The sequence below is a fragment of the Enhydra lutris genome, unplaced genomic scaffold (assembly GCF_002288905.1).
Source record: "Enhydra lutris kenyoni isolate GAN:26980312 unplaced genomic scaffold, ASM228890v2 scaffoldscaffold29, whole genome shotgun sequence".
In the NCBI taxonomy this organism is placed as follows: Eukaryota; Metazoa; Chordata; class Mammalia; order Carnivora; family Mustelidae; genus Enhydra; species Enhydra lutris.
In genome coordinates, this window is record NW_019154113.1 from 18,706,576 (window position 1) to 18,732,099 (window position 25,524).

At 51.6% G+C, this 25,524-nt stretch overlaps 1 protein-coding gene across 2 annotated transcripts in view; it reads left to right on the plus strand.

Moving 5' to 3' along the window:
• The first annotated feature begins 14,449 nt into the window (after positions 1-14,449).
• Positions 14,450-25,524, plus strand: part of LOC111152625 (phosphodiesterase 8A) — a 148,745-nt gene continuing 137,670 nt past the window's right edge. For both annotated transcript variants that reach the window (XM_022511160.1, XM_022511161.1), the window contains exon 1: positions 14,450-14,638. In XM_022511160.1, the coding sequence (XP_022366868.1) occupies positions 14,450-14,638 (189 nt within the window). The remainder of the gene's footprint in view (positions 14,639-25,524) is intronic.

Sequence of the window (25,524 nt, forward strand, 5' to 3'; positions counted from 1 at the left end):
ACCAGCCAAGCACCGTCCTGGATTCCAGCTGGGCTGGTTAAGAAACAGATGACCTAGTTGGTGCTTTTAGGCAAAGTGCCAGCTCCTCATCCCAGCTCATGAGGGTCCTTGTGATCTGGCTCCTGATGATACTCCTCATTTCATCTCTAGCCCCTTCCCAGCACATCCCCTCCCCTGTCCCAGCTCCAACCCCACTGAACTGCTCCCAGGCCCTTGAAGGGGTCCCCTTCTCTCCTGCCTGGGCCTCTTCTACAGGCTTATCCACATACTCGAGCACTCCCTTCTCTCACCTGGCTCAGTCTACTCATCCCTCAGGACCCAACTCCTACTCATCCCTCAGGACCCAGCTCTAGGAAGCCCTCTGAATCCCTGTCTGGACTGATAATCTGTTCCAGGCTTTCCATAGCACCCTGATTTCCTATCTTGGTCCTTTGCCATATCTGTTGTATGAGATTGTTTGTCTCGTCCTTAGGCTGGACTGTAAGCCCTTGGACACAGGAATGATGTCCATTTCATTTATCATGGTGTCCTCGGGGCCTCGTGTCTGATGGGGGAGGACAGGAAGGGGAGGGAAGGGGAAAGGAGGAGAAGGGTGGGGAGGAGCAACTCTTTGAGTTACCCACAAGCCTTGAGACTTCCTTGCCTTTGAAGCTCCTTAGTGAGGAAGGCTGGCGCCCCGCTGAGATGGCAGTTTGCTTGGGTGGCTAAGGGAGCTGCCTACAGGGAAGCCATCCATGGATACCTCCTCTTCTGGACTCAGGACAGGCTGGGGTGCAGATGCCCAGGAGAGTTCCACAGAGGGACCCTCCGGGGCTGCCTCCCGCACCCCTGCCCCGAGCCAGGAGTCTGGGGGAGGTACTGCCTCCCACCTCACCGAAGGCTTCAGTGGTTCCTGCTCTTGTTCCCCTTGATAAAATGATTCCCTTCCTGGAAGGCAATTTGAAGGCCAAGGGTTCTTAAATGAATGGTGGCCGTCTGCCCGCTGTCCTCCTCGGCCCCTCCCCCTCCCAGTTGTCTAGCCACTTCTCGCCGACTTACATGTGAACCGCACAAAATCCGTTCAGACACAGACATGATAACGAACATCGGGTCCACAAAGAGAAAGCACATTCAATCCTAGAAAAAGTTGCATAAGCCTCACCCCCGGAGAAACCTGGCCCCAGGTGGTGTTGCTGGCAACAGCCATGCGCGGGACTCGCTGCTACTGGGACTTCTCTGGGGCCACCTTGGGAAGGGAACCCACTCCCAGGGCTGTTGCGTCACGCCCCCGGTGACTTTGTTCCTAACAAAACATCCCTGTTCCTGGAAATACAGCCTTCAGGTGCACCTGTGCAGCCCGGGAACTGTCTGGGTCTGTGGATGAGACTTGGGGCTGGGTTGGCCGACCAGGGTGGAGGGCACGACCCAGGTTACGGGCAGATGTAGACTTACTGAACCTGGGAGTCAGGATGCCCCTTCTGGGCCACAAGTGAGTGATTCGGAAGCTGCTAGCCGAGCCCGGTTCTAGAGGACTGACAGGGGCCCAGGGGCCCAGGGGAGGTGGCGTAGAACAGGGAGTCTCTGAGGCCCACGCCGGTTCGCGGAGCTAACCTCCCTTGAAGAGAGGGCTTTGTTGTCTCTCATCTTGGCCATGTCCTGTCTGTGCCTCAGTTTCCTCTTGTGCAGCTTGGGGAAATCATGATGCCTACTTCATGGATGTGGTGAGGTAGGGCGAAAACACTCAGTCCCAGACCAACATCGATTTTGGGGTGGCTAAGCTGGTGTTCTGGCCAGGTTCTCTCTCGAGGTTGCAGTTAAGCTGTGGGTCTGGGCTGTACCCCTTTCAAGGCCCTTTCAAGGCTGATGGGGGCTGACAGGTCTAGGTCCAATACAGCTCGTTCACGAGGCTTTGGCAAGAGGCCCCAGTGCTCTCTACACAGGTCTCTCTCTAGAGCTCTCTGAGTACTTTCCCCACATGGCAGCTGGCTCTGTCCAGAGTGAGTGATCTAGAGGGAGGACAAGGTGGAAGCCACAAGGACTTGCATGACCGAGCCTTGAAGTCCCCTGCTGTCATTCCTGCAGTATCTTAGCGGTTACCCAGGCCAACCCTGTTTCACGCTGGAGGGACTACCGAGCTGGAGGGATCGTTGGGGCCATGTTGGAAGCTGGTACCACAAGAACCTCACTGGGCTGCTAAACCCATCCTCACCCCCCCTGTAGCCTGGCTTCCTGTTATGTGAGATAAGAAGTCCTATCATTAGTATACCACTCGTAGCCCAAAGCGTCCCGATATCCCTTCCCCAAAGTTCTTTTTTGGCTTGGGGGAGCCAGAGTTGGACTCTGTGACTTGCAACCAAAGCCCTTGCCTGAAAACAGAGAGGAAGCCTAGACCATCAGCCCGGTTTAGGGAAGAGGGAAAGGCGGGCTCCTGGGCTGGAGGCACCGCACAGATCAGATTTGGTCTTCCAGAGTCTGAGAACAAGTGTTGTGCCAGGAGAGAGAGCCTAGTGTTTATATGCCGAAATAGTCACAGTTGGTTAAAAATACAAAGGAAAATGCTTTGCTGTAATGGTACGACTTTGGTTCTGGCTCCTTCTCCAGCGAGCTTTGTGCCTGAGCCTCTGTGGAAGGACAGAATCCTCCTCGCCTTTCTCCGTGATCCCCTGCTGCTGAAGTTAGACTTTGGGTTAACACCAACAGGGATGCCCGGCCTCTGGCCCTCGGATGGCAAGCGACCAGGAGACTCTCTGAAGTCGCCCCTGTGGGACAGGAGAACATTGAATTTACCCAAGTCTGGTCTCCTACCAAAGGTCGGTCAGAAATGAGGATTCCCTGCCCTCTTTGTTGCCTTCATGTGGGCAGTGGCAAGCTTTCACACTTCAGAAGGAAGAGGAGGCTTTTGGAATTCACCCCTTCTGGTCTCCTGGGTCAGCTGCAGCTGGCAGCATGGTCGTCGGCGGTGGGGGGGAGGGGGCTACAGAAGCTGGCGTGGACATCATTGCCAAGCATGCTGATTCCGTGCTGGGGAGAGAGGCCTGCCCCCGTCGGACTCCATATTCTGCCGGCTCCCAGGCACGCAGGTAGAGAAGGGAGGCTATGGGGTGGGTAATTATCTAGGCTCATCTATACCCAATCCCTAACTCCCCTTCAACTCAGAGAAGCAGTAAGCGCGTGGGACGTGGAATCACTTCTTAGAAAGCAGCACTGTTTGGCGCCCCGATCTCCAGATCTCTGTACGTATGAAGGACTTGGCAAAGGGGTGGAGTGAGAAAGAACGCAGCAGACTGGGGGGTCCTGACGGCCATAGGCTTGCAGGGTGACCCTTGGCTAAGTCCCCTGCTCCCAAGCCATGGTCTCCTTCTTTGAAAAGAGATGACATTGAATCCCAAAGTGTCAGGTCTACAAAGGACAGGGAAATTCATCAGGAGGCCCAGTGTGTAAGGTAGAAGGCGTTTCCCAGAAGGCCCATCTAAAAATAGCATAAACAGGGGCGCCTGGGTGGCTCAGTGGTTAAGGCCTCCGCCTTCGGCTCGGGTCATGATCTCAGGGTCCTGGGATTGAGTCCCGCATCGGGCTCTCTGCTCGGCGGGAAGCCTGCCTCCTCCTCCTGTCTCTCTCTCTGCCTGCCTCTCTGCCTACTTGTGATCTGTCTGTCAAATAAATTAAAAAAATAAATAAATAAAAATAAATAAATAAATAAAAATAGCATAAACAACAGAAATTTATGACACCACCTAACAAGCAGTTCAGCTGCTGGGCGGGCCCAGAGTGGGCTAACTCAGCAGCCCGTGATTACACCCAGGACAGCAAGGACACGGGCTCTCTCCATCTTGCCACCCGCTGTCCTCAGGTGCTGGCAGCTTCCCTGCATGCCGGCCAGGTGGCCGAAGCTACTCCACGCACCCAGCCACTCCAGAGGCCGAAGGAGGTTAGACACCTCTCTGCGGGTCCTTTTCCGGGGCCAGGGGAGCTTTCCCAGAAGCCCTAGCCCCCGACCCCTGACCACCCCAGTAGCTAATTGGCCCGGTTGTGGCAAGCGTCCGGACGAAACCAAACCCCTGGGTCGGAAGGGAGTTCCCCGCATTGGCTGAAACCCGCCGCGTACCCCTGGGGCCGGGAAGGGTGGTGCAGCCTGTGAAGGGGAGAGGAGGGCAGTGCCTAGGAAACCAGCCCTGGCCGCCGCAGCTTGCCTTCTCCTGTAGGTGGACCTGCGGGTGAGAGAGGTTTCCACGGGTCAAGCCACAAGAAACTGGTGGCAGTCAGGGGGCAAACGCGGTTCTGACTCTCAGACTCGCTACTTCATGACATCTGTCGCTTCGGACCTGGATGATCTCCAGTCTGGAGCCAAAACTCTGGTTGCCTGGGCAGGCTTTTCCCTCTACCACACCTTACGTCTGTGGCGGGTCTGAGACGGAATTCTCGAGAGCTTACCTGCGCCCTTGAGGTTTGCCTGCCTGCACCCCAGCAGAACCCTAAGGAGGGGCTGCTGTGGCTCTGAGCGTTCAAGGCAGACAGAAGCTAAGGTCAGATCCCACCGCTGCCTTCTCTGCTCTCCGTTGACCCCCGCGGACCACCCTGGCGGCGGCTGGCTGGTCCTAACCAGCGGAGGGCAGAGGCAGGTCCTAACAGCCCCTCCCATCGGTGACTGTGTCAGTCAGTGGCCGGCCAGGCAGGTGGAAAGCGCGGGACATCGTTCAGGCAGAGCGGTTTTAAAGGAGGGGATTGGTCCCAAAGGTGTTGGAAGGCCTGGAGGAACAAGAGCGTGACAAAGTGTTTCCTGGGGACCAGGAAGCTGCCCCAGGAGCCCACACACCTCACTGCTGAGCTGCTGGAGCTGCTTTCCCCGTCCCCACCCCACCCCCTGCCCTGCCATCAACAATCCAGCTGTGGCCGCTGCCTCTCATGCTACCGGAGCCAGAGTGGCTTTGTCCTTCCTTCTGCCTTCTGATCGCCCCAGCACCTCCACTGGCTAAACCCAGCTAGAAACCAGCTGCTCACAGTTGGGAGTGGGACAGAGGGAGTGGACCAACGTCCCAACATCATATGTGGATCCACAGCATGGATTTCAGAGTCAGGGAGGTCTGGGTTTATGTCCTTTTTCTGTGACAGTAGCCAAGTCCCCTTCCCTGTGTGGGCTTGAGTTCACTCACTGGTAAAAGAGGACTGATAACACTTATATCCCAGAGCACTGGTGTGAAGGCTTAAAAGGAAATTATTATAAAAGAGCTTGAGTGGTCAGAAGCCTAGAAGGGACTTGGTTCCTGAACATACCTTTCTTCTTCCTCTCCCTTCAGGGCCTTTGCATTCTGCATTTTCTCTTACCTCTGCCTGGAATGTTCCTTCCTCTACTTTTTTTTTTTTTTTTTTTTTAAGATTTTATTTATTTGTCAGAGAGAGAGGGAGAGAGAGCGAGCACAGGCAGACAGAATGGCAGGCAGAGGCAGAGGGAGAAGCAGGCTCCCCGCCAAGCAAGGAGCCCGATGTGGGACTCGATCCCAGGACGCTGGGATCATGACCCGAGCCGAAGGCAGCTGCTTAACCAACCGAGCCACCCAGGCGTCCCGCTTCCTCTACTTTTTATCTCATTGTTTCTGACTCATCCTCCTAGTCCAGATAGGACACTTTGTTGCAGGACACCAAAAACCGGACCCAAAGAAACTTAAGCAGAAAGCAGAAGTCTTTGGCTATCAAACCTGAGAAGTCCCAGCATAGTCCTAACTTCAGGTATGGCTTGATCAAGGGCTCAACCAATAACACTAATACTCATTAACTCTGGCATGGCTCATGTGCCAGTCCCTCAATCAATGTCTGTGGTCAGGGAAGTGGCACCTGCTAAATGTTCTACCCAAATAATCTGAGCTGATAGTAGGCTAGGGGCGACCAGTTTCCCAGAGGAAATTTCAGTATAGTTACAGGAAGGAAGAATGGGTTCCAGGCACAAGAAGCAGCTCTTCAGTCATGTTTCCGCTCAGGAAAAATGTCCTAGTGCTTACTCTCCTCTGTCCAAGATTAAGTCATCTCCTACCATGATATACACTCACAGCTCCTTGCACGTCACAGCACTCGTGAGCGAGTGATTACACTCTTATGGAGCCAAATGATGCCTCCCACCTGCCCCAGATTGCTAGCTCTGTGCGGGGGGCGGGGGGGGGGGCTCTTTTGTCGTCATCGTATCCTCGGTATCCAGCCCAGTGCCCACACATGCTGGCTGGGTGCTCCTTTAGAGTCTCTGCACATGAAGGGATGAATCGAGAACCCTGGTTATCATGAGGCCCGGCCTGTTACCTTGACTTTTTCCAGCTGTACACAGCTATTTGTGCCAGAATAATCCCTCCTCAAAGTCTTCTCTCCCCTGCAAGCTGGCTCGGGGACACACAGGACGCCATTCTCCGGAGAAAAGAATGACAGTTTTCCCTTTGGGGGGCAGGGGGTTAGACCCACAGCTCTGGAGGGTGATTCAGGCCAGCAGAAGCGGCTTGAAGCAGGAGAGGAGTCAGGGGACAAGGAGGGTTACTTTGCATTAAAAGCTTTAAGAAGAGTGATTCATGATCATTGCAGCTGACATTTAAAAAGCCCCAAATACTTTTGGTAACCAGTGTGCCGCCTTGCATCTAGTCTCGCGTTTATCCTGGGAAGGGAGCAGCCCCCAGTTGCTCTGGGGAATATTGTATTTCACTTTCAGCTTCTTAAGCGTCAGGGATGTTTGGCTCCTCAGTTTCCCGTATGTAACCGGTTATTAGCAGACTTTATTTTCGTGGACGCTCTTGTACAGGAGGGACACGTTGGCCTTTGGTGTCCCACAGGGCAGAGTTTGAAACCTGGTTGTCCCCATGGGCTATCTGTGTGATCTGGGACAAGTTACTTAACCTTTCTGAGCCTCCATTTCCTTTCCACGACAGGAGGATGATAATGGCAACCTTGCAGGGTTTTGGGGAGATTTAGATGGGGATGTTTCCATGTAGCGTGAGCTCAGGTTTAGCCTAAGCTGGGGCAGAATGGTGGAAGGAGAGGGAAGGAGCACGTGTTCTATGTGAGGGAGGAGAAGGGGGGAAGCCCCAGGGCTCTGGTGTCTCTCTCCCTCCTGCCCAGGGTGGGCACGAGTCTGAATACCCAAGAGAAACACTGTGGACTGACGTTGGAGGGGTTCCTTGCCCAGATATAAACTCTGGGAGATGCAGACGGGGGCTTCAGGGCCTACAAGCCAATGTGGTTTGCCTGGGACTGGGGGTTCCCTGCATGCAGGACCTTCAGTGTTAACACTGGGAGGAGCTTAGGTGAGCTGAGACCTGGTTGGTCACCCTGGAAGTGTGCCTGTCCCTACTCGCCCAGAGCCCTTCAGCACCCTGAGGACTCCGGGGCCTCAGCTTTCTAGCACCTAGAGGTCAGTGCCAGGGCCCCAGAGACAGGGATAATGATGGGGTGACCTCAGCTTCAGGCCTCCCAGAGGTCCTCAGGATGGAGCTTTGGAGGAGGCCGAAGGCCTGCATCGGTAGAGCGGGAAAAGCCGCAAAACGTGGCTTCTGACTACTGTGGTGATCCAGGCGAGGTTGGGAGAAATTTGGTTCCATCCCTGGGCCAACCCAGTACCTGTCAGCTAGTGTGGTTTTTGTCATTGTGCTGTCTGAATGGTCACTGATAGTCTAGAGCTCTGCTGCTTTGTTCCGAATCTGGCCACTTTAGAGAAATCATTTATCTTAGTATCTTTTGAGTTACTTTCTAAGTATCTTGGCCAGAAGCTCTAGTACCTGCTCTTAATGGTCAGTGTTAGCTCTGGGCCTGGTGTCTGTACTCTAATTTCTAAGTCACGTCTCACTGCCCTTCCCAGAGCATCTAGACAGCGTCGGCTAACAGCAGCCATGCTCACCGCCCTTTGTTCCCCGGTTCCATTAGTGACGCTCATGGCAAGACTTCTTGGTCTCAGGACACTAAGAAGCAGACCCACTAAGACCCAGCCCCGGGAAGTGCTTTAGAGCTTCACTATTAAGTATCCTGAAAGCTCTTGGCTGGAAATAAATACACTTTATTAAAGTAGCATCTTTCCATTTTTAAAAGAGTCTTTATAAAGGATGGGCTTTGGGTTTTATTAAGGACATCCATCAGCCCTGCTTCTAAAACATGTCGGTGTCTTCATGTTTAGAATGGGGGCAGGGGTAGAGGAGCAGGAGGGATAGCAGTAACCGCTTTATGGGGCTATTATGGGGAATAAGTGAGCTCATGAGGTGCAAAGCAAAGAACCTGACACGGTCAGGCTAGCAGGTGTCACAGCTGTTACAGGTCCCATCTCAGGGATGTCTTGACGCTAGGCCAGGAGAGCCTGCAGCCCCGCTCCTCCCCTGCTACTCCCCTCAGGGAGGGGTGACCAATAGCGATCTCAGTCCCAGAAGCCAAATGCTCTTTTAAGTAGATTTTGGCCGAGAGCCTCAGGCTGGCGGTTGGGAGGCTGGATAAGTTGGGGTCAGCAGCTCCTACCCCCTCCCCCAGGGAAAGACCCAGAGCTGGAGGACCTTGGGGCTGCTCTGTTGAGTGACCTCAGCCATCACCTCACCCTCCACTTGCCCACTTCCTGAGGAGATGGTCTTTGAGGTCTGTGCCACCCACAGAGGTGGCAGAGGGAGGCCCAGGCCTGAGCCAGGAGGTGGTGGGGAAGGCGGTGATCACTGGGCTCAGAGCCGTGGCAGGCGAGGTCTGACACTCCAACCTAATGACATGGGCTGCAGGAGCAGAGTCTGTGAATGTCCCCTGGGGCACCACAGTCTTCCACAGACTCCCCCATGCTTCCCTCCCCTACACACACCTGAAAAGTGCACTTAAAAAAAAAAAAAAGATTGATTTATTTGAGAGAGAGCGAGTGAGCGAGCGAGCGAGAGAGAGAGAGCAAGCACAAGCAGGGGAAGGGCAAAGGGAGAGAGAGAGAAGCAGACTCCCTGCTGAGCAGGGAGCCTCACGTAGGGCTCGATCTCAAGACCCTGAGATCACAACCTGACTAAAACCAAGAGTTGGATGCTTAACTTACTGAGCCACCTAGGCAGCCCAAAAGTGCACTTTTTAGAAGTGCGCTTTTGGGTGGCCATGGGACCCAGTGCAAAGTGAAAATGTGGGGATCTTTGCTCAACAGTTATTAAGATGGTGACAGCTGAGCATTAAACCAAGAGTTGGGGGGGGGCTTTCTAAGCGTGGGGCCCTGGGACGCACAGCCCTGGAAGTAGGGAAGGACCCCTGGGACACTCCATATTAGGAACTTCGGGCAAGGAACTTTCATGGTGCTGTGGACACCAACAGGGTAGTTATGGGGCTGTGAAAATGGAAGCCAGGGTTCCATAGCCACGGCTCCAGCATCATGGCAACGTTGTCTGGAAGGTCAAGGTATCAGGATCGAGAGCCGGTCCTGGTGACATCTGGGTCTGGTATCTGTGTCTCTGACGCTGAGCTCCCCTTGCCCTTCCTGTCTTTTGAAGAAATTAACCAATAAGTACGTACTTTTGTTAAGCTAGGTGGAGTTGGGTTTCTGATATTTACAATCAAATTTGTCAGTGTTAAAATTCTGGACTTTATCCAGTCGGTGGGAAAGGATCTCACCCCCTTGCCTAGTGGGAAAGGATGGACGGAGCCAAGGGACAGGGCACAAGGGGCACGTGGGTACTGGGGACAGAGCCCTTTGTTGGAAACCAAGAAGCCTGAGATTCCAGGTCATTTTGAGGAAGGGAGTCAACATTGGGTTGTTAATCCCAGACTCTGGGTGAACTACAAGTACGAAGGTCTGGAGCCAAATAGGAGAGAAATGCAGGTGCACACCTCATTTCTGGATGTAGAGAACGGTGTCCTAGGGGCTTAGCCTTCCACTATTCTGGCCTCTAGGGGGCGCTCCTCCCTCCTAACAGTTCTGGCCCAAGAGTTTCTCCCTTATCTGAGAAAAGCTGAAACAATAAAATATACTTTACTGAAGGTGTGGGTGTACGAAGAGAGAGAAAGATGAGGCCTGTGAGTCTGGAGAAGATGTCCAGGAGAGGCCTTACATCTGGGGCTGGCTGGGTGCCCCCCCTTATCCAGTGGCACAGGGGATATCCAGGGAGTTCCTCTTCTCAGTCCTTCATCCGTGGCTGGGCTCTTCCTATGTCTTTCTTTTCTTTTCTTTCGTAAAGATTTTATTTATTTGTTTGAGAGAGAGAGAGCACAAGAATGAGCATGAGCAGGGAGAGAGGGAGAGGGAGAAGCAGACTCCCCGCTGAGCAGGGAGCCGCACGTGGAGCTGGATCCCAGGACCCTGAGACCATGAGCCGAAGGCAGATGCATAATCGACTGAGCCGCCCAGGTGCCCCTCTTTCTATCTTTTCATCCCTTCTGGAGCTGGCATAGTGTGGGACATAGCTTTTGACCAAGCATTTCAACCTTATGGAGTCCATCCTACAGAAAAAAATATATTCAAGGATATTCAGTGCAGCTCAGTTTGTGACACTATAACAGCTCTGCGTGTGTGTGTGTGCGTGTGTGTGCGTGTGTGTGTGTGTGTGTGTGTGTGTGTGTAATATATTACATTTAACATAGGGACAGGTCGGGAAGCATGTGGTCCAAACTGTTAGCAATAGGGGAGCAATGGGGGCGTGGGAGGAAGACTTTCCTTTGGCTCTGAACACTTATATACTCCTGCTTCATTTGATTTTTCAAAACTATTTTCCCACCATGTATTCATGTGTAAATTATAGAATGTGTAATTTTAAAATGACATTTTAAAAAAGTCACATGATACAAAGTTTTGAAAGAGAAATTATCGTGATGAAGTCTGATGCACAGATTGGTAGGGGTGTCAATCCTCATGGTGATTTCGTGTCCTCCAGAGGCTTCCAGCAGGCTGCGGTAGGCCTGGAGGAAGGTGGTGCTGAATGGCCCTGGGAGAAGGCGGGGAGCTACGGAAGGCACCTGGGCTGGACTCAGTAGTCATTCTGGCCATTTGATTTCGGTTAGTGTCTTTCATCCCGGTGAGACAGATATCATAAATACTGCATTCACAAGGGAGGAAAGCAGCTCTGAAAGGGGACATAGGCTCATGCTGGGATTCAGACCCCAGGGCGCAGGAGCTCTCCCATTTGCTTTCAATGGGAAAGGCAAGGGGAAGAGTAGGGAACTGGGTGTCCACTGCACAATCTTTGAAGTGCTCACCGCTGGGTGCAAAAGGCAGTAAAACCAGGAGGGAGAACTGACTTAGGAAGGATCAGCTTTAGTGGAAGAGGTGAGGTGACCTCTGGTGTTAGATACACAAAGCTGTGTAGGAACCCACGTCCTCCTGTCTCTAATGGATAGCCTTCAGGGGAGGGGAGCTGTGAGCACCACGAGGTCTCCTGGGAATGACTGTGGTAGAGGGAGAGGCTGGGGCCAGGCATCTACCCCTTGGTTTGTCTTCTTTCCCAGCCCCACTGACCTTATGCTGACCCTAGAAATAAGAACTGAAGCAGACATTTAGCTACAACGCTGAGCCTTGTGGGGGTCCAGCCGCTCCACCTGGGGGTGCGGGAGGGGGCATGCTGGGTGGAGTGGATTGGGCATGGTGGGGAGTCCGTCTCCTCCAGCAGAACGCGGATTGTAAATGAGCTCCTTGGATACGTCCCAGTGCGGGATTCTTTGTAGGGGCCTGGGAGGTCTGGGTGAACTGGTGGGTGGCACATGCCAGTGAAGTCTGCGTGACTTCTGCAGCTGAGGCCTGAGGGGATGGGTTTCATAGGGTGAAGAGTTCAGGGACCTCGGGGTGCAGGTTATGGCTGGGGCATGTTGGGGCAGGGTGGAATTGACGTTAAGGGCTTGAAGCTGAGGGGGGCAGGCTGTGACTTCCTGGAGCATCTCAGGCTGAGTTCCTGGGTGTGGAAAAAAGTGAGTGGGGTTTGCTCTCTGTAACTCCAGAAGAAGGCAGATGACTCCTTTCCCGTCTGCTCCTGCATCTTTTTTAGCTTTCGAGTCTCTAAGTCTAGGGTCCCCAAATTGCAGAGCTGGAAGTCAGTGAACGCTGCTCCCCAGCAGGTCTCTGGGAACAGAGAGGGTAAATGACCAGCTTGCTAAGGCACAGGCAGCCAGGGGAGGCAGCAGGGCCGGGGGCAGGGCAAAGCAACCCCACCCCCCTAATTAGCTCAGGGCTCAAGGATTTCCAAGGAAAGGCCAGGGCACGGAGGTGCTGCCTGCGAAGGGAGGGACCAGTGAGAGTTGGAACGGCCTGGAACTGGAGAGGGCAAGGTCAATGCCCCGAGTCATCAAGGCCTGACTTCTTGGCGGGGCGGGGAGGACAGAGGACACGCGATAGACTTTCATGCACTCTGGTGGTTCAAAGCGTTTTCTTCATGAATAAGTCTTATTTAGAAGGGTCCAGATTCTGCCCTGAAAATTGCCTTCTAAAATCTGCAGAAGAAAGGCAGTAAACACTCCACAATTTAGGTGGAATAACGGGTGATTATGAGAATCTTTTCCTGTGTCTTTCAAGACATCATCATTGAGCTGGTGGTACTTTTATAAGGTAGGGAGGCGTAAATGTAATTACTGCTTAACGTGCTTAAACTTGATAATGGAGTCACGTGCCCCTGGTTTGGGCCAGCTCGACTAGTAAAGAGGGCGAGTAGCACCCAGGCGCTCTTGGGTTACCCTGCCTTTCCGCTCCCCGCTGTCTGGAAACCGCCCGGTGGGCACCTCGGGCCCGGAAGATTGCGGCTGGAGCGGCGCCGAGGCTGCTTCCCGGCGCTCGGGCCGCACAGGCGAGCCGGCCCCTGAGCCGGTGCCGCAGTCCCAGCGCCAGGGCGGGCACTCCAGTCCGAAGTTCGCCTCCGGGCCTTCACAGTAGCCCGCCCGAGGCGCGAGCCAAGGCATCTCAGGGTCGCTGAAGGGCCGTGTTAGGAAAGGTGTGGACGGCCGGAGAGGAAAGGAGGGGTCGGCCTCGCCGGGGTCTCCCCGTACCGGGAGTTGCAAGAAAGGCGGGAGTGCAGGCTGGCCCGAGGTGGGCCGCTTGGGGGGTATGCGGTGGACGCGCAGGGACGTCGTCCTCCATCCGACTGGGGCTGGAGCATCAGGCACAGAGAGGCTGCGTGACTCGTCCAAGGTCGCACAGCGAGCTGCTGGTGTGTGTGTGGGGGGGTGCGGTTCTGACCGCGTCTAGCAGCCTCCCAGGCCCCACTTCGCAGGCTCCGGGCTCCAGGTGAGAGGAGGGCAGCGCCCCCGCCTGCCTCGAGCAGGACTCTTCCGCGCTGCCGCGCCGGGTCACCTGGGCAGCCTGGCGTTGGCGTTCCAGGTCGTGGCGCTCGAGGGAGCGCACGGGGCACTGCGGCCCGGTTGGTAACGCCCGGAGCCCACTCGCCCGGAGCCCACTTGCCCGGGACCCGGAGCGCGGGCGCGCTCCTTGCCCTGCGGCCAGTACCCCAAACGGACGTCCGCCGGCCTCGTTCATGAATGAGAGGCTCAGAGAGAGTAACCCAAGTCACGCAGCTGCTGAACTACGGACCCGGGATTGGAACCCAGCGGTCCGGATTTTTGCGGCCTCCGGCCCGAGGCGGCTGTGCGTCCCTGGGCGAGTCCATTCCCTCCTCCCCGCCGCGGGGCTGCGCGCCCCCTCCCGTCGTGGCCGCGCATGCCCAGTCTTTGGCGGCGCCGGGAGGTGGCGGCGGGCGCCCCAGCTGCTTTGCATTGACGCCAGCACCCGCTGGAGGTCACCGCTGGGGGCTGGGCGCGGCGTGCTGCCGGCAAGACCCGGCCCGGAGCGCAGAGCGGGAGCCGCGCCGCCAGCAGCTCCCCCGAGAGCGCAGCCGCCTCTGCGCTTCTCGACGGCGCGGCCCCAGACCCGGCCTGAGCCGGCGGCTCCGTCCCCACACGGCGGGCTGTGGCCTCGCCGCCCCAATGGGCGCCCTTCGACCCCCCACCCCTCAACGGCAGTAGCGTCTAGGCCGGCCTTCCCCGCCGCCGGCGCTCGGGCCAGGGGCGTTTCTTCGCGGGGCGGCGGCCAGCAGGCGAAGCGGCGCGGGCTGCGGGCCCGGGGAGGCGGCGGCGGGCGCGGCGGGGAGCGCACCTCCCCCGGGGGTCGCGCCGCCCCGCGGCCAGGGCGGCGTCGCTCGCGCGGCGCGGACTTGCCCGCGCCCGGGTGGGGAGAGCGCAAATCTCCTCCCCCGAAATTCCCCGGAAGCGCGGCGCGGCCAGGCGAGCGCGGCGATGTGAGGGAGGCGGCCGGCGGCTCCCGCCTCAGGAAGGGCATGTTCGGAGGGGCGGCCGCGGCGCGCCGCCCGCCCCAGCGCCCCCTCCCCAGCGCCGCCGCCGCCGCCGCCGCGCCCGCACCGCGATAAAAGGGGCGGCCGCACTTCCTGACGCGAGACCCGCGCTCGCCGCCGCCGCCGCCCGCCCGCCCGCCCAGGCGGCGATGACACGGCGCCCGCGGCGGCCCCGAGGCGCCGGGCGGGCCGTTTGCTGACCGGATCGCGGCTGCCCGCCAGCGTGTCCGCGCGCCGCCGCCAGCATGGGCTGCGCCCCGAGCATCCACATTTCCGAGGGCCGGGCGGTGTACCACGGCGGCAAGGAGGCCGAGGACGCGCCGGGAGACGCCGCGCCGCCGCCGCCGCCCGCCGGCCCGAAGACCACCGCCTCGCCCGCGGCCCGCGGCGCCGGCCTCGCGGAGCCCGAGCCTCGCGACGGCAGTGGCAGGAAGGTAAAGGGGTGCCGGGCGGGCGGTCGGGGCTCGGGGACTTGCGGTCCGCGGCGAAACCCGGGCCGGGCCGGGCCGGGCGGGGCTCCTTCGCGGGCGGCGCTGCCCTCTCGCCCCGCTTCGGGTGGCTCTGACCGGGCGCCGGCGCCCGCCTGCCGGGACAGCGGCCCGAGGGAAGCCCGAGCCGCGCGTCCTCCGACCCTCGTCGGTGGGGCTGCGAGCGGGACGCCTTGCGAGCCGCGGTGTCGGTTCCCGGGATCTATCCGACGGGGCCCGCGGCGCACTTGCCCGGGGGCGCTCGAGTCATTTCCCTCCCCAAGAGCGGGGAACCCCCAGGGTACTGTGGCGCGCCCCCGAAACGTTAGATCTGCGTGGACTTTGTTCTTTGGGTTCTCGTGATGGAAAGGGAAGGGCGGCCAGCCCGGGGAAGCCGCGGCGCTGGATCCTACCACCCTGTTTTGTTCTCCCTCCGTCGGCTTTGCACGCGCACGCGGTCGCAGTTCCCCAGTTTCTCTGGGACTATTAAAACGTAATCTGAAGCCCCATCAGCTCTGCTCCATTGCACATGGATTTGAGGTTCACGGTTATTGCCATACGTGTTGTATTTAAAGCATATGTAATGAGAAAAGACCATCAGAACCGCGATTTTTGAAGCATTCAGCAGAACAAAGTTAATTTTTTATTAAGTAGTTTGACCGGGAGGTTTTGTGGCTGCTTTTCACCGTTGGGTGTCTTCTCCAGCGCGCATCGCCTTGGCGTACGTTTTGTGAAAGTTTCCGGGCTTAAGCTTCGTTAAGATTTCCTAAAGGGAGGATAATGGTGGGGGGAGTAAAAGGGAAAAGGTGTTCATTCAGGCACACAGCAACAGCTTTCCAGTTCTCTGATTTGAAATTGTAGAGCTGGATTTCATGCGTTTATGTTTTGTTAAACTAGAAAAAAAAAATTCTGGTGTGCATGGCCTCGGATTGTTGATCATCCCTCTTGTTGCTGCTGCTTTTTTAAAAAGTCATTTGTAAAATTGTTTGGATTTTCTGGCTTACTGGGTTTGCTAGACCTCCCAAGTTTGATACCGTTTGTTCAGTTTCTGTGTTAAATTTCTAGCAGTCATCCATGACGCCTTTTCTTTAGGAAAGTGAAAAAGAGGGTAACCTAGATGAAGTGACTTCCCCACCCCTCAATACCCAGGTGAAAATCTAACTTTGTTGTGATGATCAGAAGTTGGATTCCTTCTACGGATTCTTGAAGAAACCTGTGATGGTTTTAGACTGTGAATCCCAGCTGTTCCTAATGTCAGTGTAGTGCTGAGACATTAAGCCTACCTAATTGGCTTTAAAAAATCATCACACGGTGAAGTTGAATATGGAAGTGTTAACAGCTTTCAGGTTTTTGACCCATGTCTAATATTGGTTCTCTCTCACTAACTAATAATGAACTTTTAGGTCCCCAAATTAGCCGTTTTAGAAAGAGGCCCTGTGTCTTGCCTTTTTGTGGTGGTGTCCGTGTCCTAAAATTCACCTCCCTGTCTTATAAGCATCTCTGGTGCAGCAGTTTGTTCTTCTGCTGTCCACGGTGTTTGTAGAGCCCCTGAGTTTTTAAGAGTCTTACATATTCTGTCCCATTGTCAGCCCATTGTCTTGAGTTGGGGCACAGAAAAAGACATTCATTATTTACAGTCTTTAATGCATTGGCACACATATAGTAGCTGCTAAATAAACGTTTGCTGAATTTGGCTCTTTATTAACTGAAGGATGAAACTTTTCAGTCACTGGAATTTTACCCCATAAAACCTCAAATATAGGCTTTAAGGTAATATTAGTATTTCCAGAGGAGAAGTCAAATAACAACACCACAGCCACAGAAGTGCTTGTTAGTTACATACTGTACGTGTTGATACCGGATCTCAGTGACAGATACTTGTATGTGGGCATCCCCGGTAATAGGGCAGAGGTAAATTTCAGCATTTTTAAAGCTATTCTTTCTTTAAGGGAAGGAGTTGTTTCTTTTCTTTTTTAATTTTTTTTTAGCTTTTTTATTTTTTTAAAGATTTTATTAGTTGAGAGAGAGAGAAAAGAGGGAAGGGTGATGGGTAGAGGGAGAAGCAGACCCCCTGCCAAGTAGAGAGCCCCATGTAGGACTCAATCCCGGGATCCCAGGATCATAACCTGAGCTGAAAGCAGGTGCTCAACCATCTGAGCCACCCAGGCGCCCTTTTCTTCTTCTTTTTAAAAATATTTTATTTTTAAGTAATCTGCACACCCAGTGTGGGGGCTCCAGCTTAAAATCTCCAGATCAGAGCTGCATGGTCCATCAAATGAGCCAGCCAGGCACCCTAAGGGAATGAATCTTTTAAAATGATCAAATACAGGGGCACCTGGGTGGCTCAATGGGTTGAGCCGCTGCCTTCGGCTCGGGTCATGATCTCAGGGTCCTGGGATCGAGTCCCGCGTCGGGCTCTCTGCTTGGCGGGGAGCCTGCTTCCCTCTCTCTCTCTCTCTCTCTGCCTGCCTCTCCATCTACTTGTGATCTCTCTCTGTCAAATAAATAAATGAAATCTTTAAAAAAAAATTATCAAATACATTTCAGAAATCTAAAAATACATGTTTAGAGAAGATAAATGTCCAGCGATTTAGCAAAATCTAATTAATTAATTTGAATTCTGATATGCCAAGAATTGAATTGTATTCAATTCAATTCAAGTATTGAATACTAATATACCAAGATCCAATTTTAGTTTATTAAGAATTATTTCTTCTTGGGGTGCCTGGGTGGCTCAGCCAGTTAAGCATCTGTCTTCGGCTTAGGTCATGATCCTAGAGTCCTGGGATGTAGCCCCACATGGGGCTCCCTGCTCAGCAGGGAGCCTGCATCTCCCTCTTCTCCCGCCCCTCTCAAATAAATAAAATGTTTAAAAATTTTTTAAAAATTTCTTCTTAAAAATACAATAAATCAGCATATCACTCAATGGATTTCAAAAAGAAATTCATTGGGGAAGTTTTTGTATTTTGATAGTACATATAGAAAACACTAGTTCATCAAAATGCTTGGGAGAGTGATAATTGCATTTTCAGATTAGTGTTTCCCCCTACACTGCAGTGTATCCCGTGTGTGTTCCTTGAAGCAACTTGTTGACTGTTATTAAGTATTAAATGAAAAAAGGAGCCATGTCAAAATAAGTTTGGGAAATACTGGCTCAGACTAAGTTTGGCAGATTTCTTTTATGCAGGATTTGTCAGAAAACTTAATTTCCTAAAATACACTGTGACTCTCCAAATGGTGTTTAGAGAGTGTAGCATTTCCCAGACTTGTTCGATTATGGAGCCTTTTTATAGAGTTATATCTTAGGCCGCATGTTAGAACATGATTCCTAACATGAGATACCAATATTCAAAGTACAAGAAATATACTTAACAGTAGAACACAATAAACATAATTTGTTTCTTAATGATTCCAAAGGTATTTCAGGATCTTGTAATACATTAGGCTGGGTCATCCTATATGAACTTGCTCGAGTGTTACTAAAAGTGTTCTGTTTATTCATTTCAGGAGTTATAGTCTGTGTGCTTACAGATAATGAATGCTGTGTTCAGTTTGAACACTTAGAGTTTTGTTTTTAATCAGCTTGAGCTTTAACTGTAACATTTCAATATTTTCTTGTCAGTCTGGATTTACTGGGTCTTCTCTTTCCTTAACTTGGACTTGAGTTGCCCTTGAAAGATTTGAGTGTGGAGGCAGGAGTGTCAGAGGAGAGCCTGTGGGCCCCCCCTCCTTTGTGCACACAGCCAGTGCATTGCTGTGATTCCCCCCCCCCCATTTGTCATTAAATAGCTCTGTGAGGCTGTACTCAAGTCTGTTTCGTTCACTGCTGCATCCCCCCCCACATAGTGGGCCTTCCACAGACATCTGTGGAATTAGAGAATTGTGTGAGCCAGGCTGGAGAAGTGGAAAATCCACCCAGCCCATAGAAAGGAAGTAGAAACCAGTTTTAACTGGAGTGGAGGCTGGAGGGTTAGATCTGGTTTTGTGGAAATCTCTGGTTATTGCCCTTTCAGAGCATTTATACTAGGGAATAATAGAGTTCTAGCCTGGTGAGCAGAGTAGATTCCCTCCAAAGACTGAAGGATTAATTAGTGCAGCTGGATGGGCAGTGCATAACAGGTGACAGGTGATAGCAGGCCACACTCTGACCTCTCACTGAGGGCTCCCGGCCTGAGCGCTCAGAATCCACTCATGCCCATCCCATCCTGTCGCTAGCCTTTGCTTCTGCCATTTTCTTCTCCCAATTTCCTCTTATTTTTTGCCTCCTTCCTTTTCTTCCCTTCCTCCTCAAAACTGGCCAAACTAACCAGCTTGATGTCCCCCAAAGTTTAGTGGTTTCTTGGTGTTTCTTAGCTATGAAATAAAATTTCTTTCTTGCTTTTAATGTACAGAGTGGGCCGATCAAATTTTTATATTTCCGTTAACTAAAGCAAATTTCTCTCTGACCTGTCTGATCTTCCCACCCCCCCCAACTAGGGGTCATTGACTCTGGGTAGATTATGGAATTATTGAAAGTTTCCTTCTGAAAGTGTAGTTTACAAAATGAGACCTTTCAGTTCCTGAAATATGTGACTATAATTTACCTCTGTAGATACTGCTTTTTCATTTTCTTAATTCTTATATATAAAAAAATACTTTGCATTTATATTCTGTATCATTTTAGTGCTTAATATCATTACCATCTTAACATGAAGTGTGGTTCTTCAGAGAGATGTTTTGAGTATCACAACTCTATCAGCACAGACCTGTGCTGGGCTAGCCCAAACCCTCCTTGCTGAAGTGGTGGTTGGAATGAGGCCTGTGGTCCCTTCTGACACAAATGTTTCCTGTGAAATGGCTTATGACACTGGTTTTTTTCCCTTTCTACAGCTTGCCCATTTGGGATGGGCTCTTTAATAGGGGAAGTTTCATGATGTGAGTCTACAGGGTGAGGCAGATGTCTCGGAATAACCTAAAATGCCTTAAAGCACAGAACTTTTTTTTTTTTTTAAGATTTTATTTATTTACTTGACAGACAGAGATCACAAGTAGAGAGGCAGGCAGAGAGAGAGGAGGAAGCAAGCTCCCCACTGAGCAGAGAGCCTCATGCGGGGCTCGATCCCAGGACCCTGGGACCATGACCTGAGCCGAAGGCAGAGGCTTTAACCCACTGAGCCACCCAGGTGCCCCAGCACAGAACTTTTTAAAAATTAAAATTAAAAATCAAAGAAGAGAGGGCAAAGTTGCTTAGAGCATGAGTAATCCGTTGGTCTTGTCCAAGGTCAGTGGCTTCAGCCTGGTTTCTCAACACAGAGAGGTTCCTGGAGTGCAGACTATCCATATTCATCATAGCCACCATTTCTGGGATGCTTTTGATGTTGCGGGCACCGTGCCCGAGTGTCTTACAGATGTTATCTCATCAAGTCCTTACAACTCTGTGAAATGACTGGTGTCATTTCCATTTTGCAGATAAGGCACCGCAGGTTAGAAGCTCACCCACGCTCACCGCTAAGCCGTATTCAAACCCGTTGCTCCTGGACTGTTCTCTTTTAACTCCCTGTCTCCACTACATTTCCCATCCTCTGGCGGGCCGCTGGGTTGCAGCTCCCACAGGTGCACCTGGCTTTTGAGCAGGCATCCTGAATCCACATTGTCAGGACTTTGTTAAGTCATGGCTTGCTGGGGGAGTTGGTTCCAGCCCTGCGGGAGCTTCCCAAGTTTGGAGAGTTGCATCCATCTTTGGCCCTGCCCCCGTGAACTGAAGTCAGGCATCTGTGAGGTCCTCTCATTTGTTCTCTTTGCTCTGACACGAGTTGGCAGGCCTCCCTCAGGAGTCCTTTTCGCTCTCCCTTCTTCCTGCCCAGGCTTCAGGTAGCCTTCTTTGGCCAGAAGGCCCCTTGGGGCTAGTTCTTCCCATCAGCCTTTGCCCAGAGCACGACATCCCCTACCCCAGCTCTGCATGTGTGCCTCTTCAAGGCCCAGCCTTTCTTGAGCCCCTGGTTGTACTTGCTCTCTCTTTTCTCTGCTCTTAGGATCTTCCCCTGTAGCCCTTGCAGGCCTAGGAGATCTGACGGGAGCCTCCTGCGGGATTAGAGGCCTCTTGAGGACAAGGACTATGTCCTAGATTCCTTACAGTTCCCAAAGCGGTTAGCACACTCCGTGAATGCCTGCATAGAGACACCAGTCTTTAAGGCGGGGCGGGCTTTTATTCCTCTTCCGTGGGGCTCGCTCACCTTGTTTAAATTTCACAACTGGGGTGTGCTGTATGTGCTTTCACAAAAGCCCAAATCCCTGGAGCCAGTGATTACTGTGTGGGGTGATTGCTAAAGCTTTTGCCTTCAATTCTGGCGGAGTTAGGGTTGAGCAATGTTCCTGGGTCCCCTCCTCCTGTTCTACTTTGTTCGGCTTGGTAAGAAGAGTGGTGGCGTATAGTGCAGAGAAGTGTTTTGGCAAGTCTCTTAGCTGCAGGCACCGTGTGCAGTCTGTCCATCCACACAGACCGGAAGAAGGTCACAGATTTCCCTAAACTCTGAAGATGGCCTCAAAGAAGGCGAGGAATGGGGCTTGCCCTTGCTTTTGTGCCCGGTAGGTTTGAAGTAGACCTTGGGTCTGTTGAACTCGTGCTTTTTTCCTGTCTGCTTGCGTCCCTCTCTCATGCGCTGCTGGGGACAGGAGCTGCTTGGCTCCTCGAGCTCTGCGGGGGGACAGCCTAGAGCGCCTTGCCTGCAGCGGGTGGCGGGGGTGGCTCCCCGGTGAGGTGTGTTTGCACCGCCACAGAGGAGCCGGGGAGAGACCTCCGTGTTGGGTCGGGCTCCGTCCAGCACCGGTAGTGTGGTGTTTGCCCAATTCCGATCCCGGTTTTCTCAAGCCTAAAATGAGGCTAGAATACCCAGGTTTTGGTGAGGATCACTTAAAATAATCTGTGTAGAAGCGTTTTACAAGCTCCAAGGCACCAGCACGGCTAAGGAATGAGGTTTTTCTTTTAGTCACCTCTCTTCAAAGGCAAACTTTGCTCCAATATATTCACTTATTTTTTTAAAGTCAATCTCTTCCTCTTGAAAATGTTTTTGTCTTTTCTCTAATATTGTGAAAAATTTCAAGTATACAGCAAAGTACCCGTCTCCCTCCTGCCTAGATTCTGTGGTTAACATTTTCCCCTCTGTGCTTCATCACCTCTTGCCATCCCATTGTCGCTCACAATGTTCTGTTTTTGCACGAAGTTCAAAGTTCCTGGTATCGGTGGACTTAACTCCTGAACACTTCGGTTCGCCAGTCACTTACCAGAGTTCAGAATTTGTTTCCTTTTTGTTTGACAGACATGTATACCATCTGAATAGATACAGAATGTCACCATCCCCCAGCGGAAAGTTCTCGGTGTTCCTTCCCCATTCCTAACCCCACCTGCCAGCAACCACTGTTGTGATTTTTATCCATTTTAAATTATTTTTGCCTCTATTAGGTTTCATATCAATAGGATCTCAAAATACGTATTCTTTTGTATAAGACTCTTTGTACTCAGCTCAATGTTTTCATAATGCATGTATGTTGCACGTGCTATTTGCGTGTTTTCTCTTGCTAAGTAGTATTCTGTTATGACTAGATCCCAGTCCACTTCTTCATTCTCTTGTCGGTGGATAACAGCAGGGCTTTTTCTAATTTTTGGCAATAAAGAATAAAGCTGCTACGAATAGTCTACTATAAATTATTTTGTGGCCATATGTTTTAATTTCTCTTAGGGAAGAACCAAGCGGAGTTGTTGATCAGAGAGCTGTACGTTTAGCTTTTTAAGAAGCTGCCTGACCTTTTCTGACCCGGTTCTACAATTTCACACTCCTGCCGACAATGTATAATAAAAGTTCAGTGACCCACGTCCTCGCCACCGTTTGGTGTTACCAGTTTCCTAATTTTAGCCGCCCCGGTGGCCACGTAGTGGTTTCTCATTGTGGTTTGACTTGCATTTCCTCGATGGCTAATAACTTTGAGTACCTTTTATGTGCTTATTGATCGCTTATGTAACTTCCTTTTTGAAGTTTATAACATTTTTTTCGTAAAAGGAAATATAAATCCTTTCATGACCCCTGGGTAAGGAAGGGCTTATTAAACAAGTTACACAAACCATTTGTCATAAAGGAAAAGGCTGACAAATTCAACTACCTTAAAATAAAGTACTCCTCATCAAAAGAGGGTGAAAAGGAAGGAAAGCCATAGTCTGGAAGAAGAAATTTGTAACACATAATACCAATAAATGATTAGTATCCAGAATATACATAGAACAACTGCACATCAATTAAGAAAAAGCGCAGTTGAAAAACAGCTAAAGACGCAGACCAGCCTGTTATTTAAGAGGAAACCAAATGGCTGATAAACACATGAAAAGATGTTTATCTCATTGGGGAAATGCAAATTAAAGCCACAATGAAATAACATTTTACACCCATGAATTGGCAAACATTTAAAAGCTTGACGGTTTTTGAGGCAGTCCTCAACGCTGTATAGGTAGAAGTATTCATGCACTTGGGAAAACAATTGCCATTATGAGGTACAGATGAATGTATGACCCTATGACCTAGAAGTTTCACTCTTAGAAACACTTACATGTGTGAACTAGAAATATATACAAGACTGTTCATAACATCAGTGCTTCTAATAGCAACCTTTTTGTTAAACCCAGATATCTATCAGCAATATAGTGGATACATAAGTTGTGGTATATTCAAATATATTGAAAAGGGATACTTCGCAACTTTGAAAATGAATGGGTTATAGCTTCAGGTGTCAGCATAGATCAATTTCAAAGTTGAGAGAAAGAGGTTATAAAAGAATTTACAAAGTATAACTTTTTAAAGCATAATAGCTAAACAGTATATTATGTGGGAATAGATAGCATATACACATAGATACTAAAGCTATACAGAAAACCAAAGAAGTAATTGCTATGAAATTCAGGTAGGCAAAGAAAGTTTAAGTACTAAAATGATTAACAGATGAATTTCCAGTGCCTAGTTTAGAGGATGCAGGAGGACTGTCCAGGCCCTGGCCTCGGGGCACAGCAGTCAGCCCTCTCAGGAGAGGTGGGGCAGGCCTCTGAGCTGGAAGTGAGGCTAGCGCCTGAGGGGTGGAGAGGGCATGTCGAAAACAGGCAGGAGCCTGGTCTGGATTGGTCCTAAGATGCAGAGAGAGCCCAGATCAAACCTCTCACCCCTGCCTAGGGAAGACTGGGAGGCCTGGATAGGTAGGGAATGGGGGGGGGGTGTATGTGGGGGTGAGAGGTGTTGACTTGTTTTGCAGAATTTGGGGAACCTGACTACAGGTAGGAGGGAGGGCCTGAAGACCCAGGGAGAGGAGTTTGTGAATTCCATGCAATGCCCTGTTGTCCTGTAAACTCCTGCAACTTTTCATTTCCAAAGGCTTTTCATTTCCAGCAGGGTAGCTACGGGGTAAACCTGTTTAGTGAAGATTAAGTTTTAGGAGGAACTTTGCAGAGGCTGGGGTGAGGAAAAGCTGGAGGGGGAGCACTACCCAGCGGGCGGTGGCCGTGGTTCAGGCATAGGGTGAGGCCAGGTAGAGGTAATGTAGTGTGACGGCTTGGGGAACAAACGAAGGAAAAGCTGGCAGGCTGGGGGCAGGTCAGACGTGGGGTGGGGAGTGAGGGGCGAGGTCAGTGAGGGTGACTCAGAGGTTGGGGTTTACCAGCTTAGAAGGACTGTGATAACATGTCCCCATTTGTATAGTGTTCTGTGGTTTACCAAGTGCTGTTTTTATACTTCTTCTCATTTGGTGTTTCCCAAACTCCTGTGAGGTAGGAAGGTGGGATTTTATTGTTCCTATTAAAGACCTAAAGAAGTTAAAGCGATCAAATGACTTGCCCAAGTTTGCTGCGACCACTTACAGATTCACTATAACAGCATAGGGCAGAAGCCAGGCAAAGGAGAGGTGAGGGTTTTTTTTTTTTTTTTTTTTATTTTTTATTTTTTAAAAAGATTTTTTTCATTGGAGAGAAAGTGCATGCAGCCATGAGTTGGGGGGGGGGGGGGGGGGGGGGAGTCCCTGCTGAGCAGGGAGCCCCATGTGGGGCTTGATCCCCGGGCTCTGGGATCATGACCTGAGCCAAAGGCAAATGCTTAACCGACTGAGCCACCCAGTTGCCCCAAGGTGGGAGTTTTTTAAAAAAGCCTCTCTTGTCCTTTGGGTCTGGATTTGTTTTATAAAAGGAAACTTTTACTTTTCCTCATTGTAAAAGTAGCATTCATCGTAGACAGCTTGAAAAATAGGGAAAGGAGTAAGGATCACTTAAGTTGCACAGTCACTGAAATTGCACAATCAGGAGCAGCTTCTCATAAAATGGTGGTGTGTTTCCTTAGATCTATGTAGATTACTGCAAATAAGTGTAATTAAAACTGTTTTTTGAATGGTTATGTTCTTTAGTTCTAGGAAACATTGAGCTATTATTTCTTCAGATGTCCCTCTTCTGTGTGTTCATTTCCCTTCTGTGGTTCCATCCAAATGGTGGGATCTAGACAGTCTGAATCTCCTTTGTCTCTGCTTTTCTTTCCCGTCTCTCTGCTCTAGTCTGGGAGGGCTGTGGAAGGCTGCGGAAGCTACTCCTGTAGCTCCGCCTCAGTCCTCAAGGTCTCCTCCGCTCTCCAGCCTGTCGGGCTCTTCCATTGGATGGGTTTTGTGTTCAAGACCTGTGCTTTTGTTCCCTTCCTTACGCTTATTTGTGTGTTTTGGTTGCACCATACTCGTTTTTTTTTGTTTTTTTGTCTTTTTGAGGCTATTAATTATATGCACTTTAAAGCCCTATTCTAATTGCTGTTTATTTAAGACATTTTTTGAGGTACAAATGCAATCAGTGAAGTGTACAAAAAAAGTGT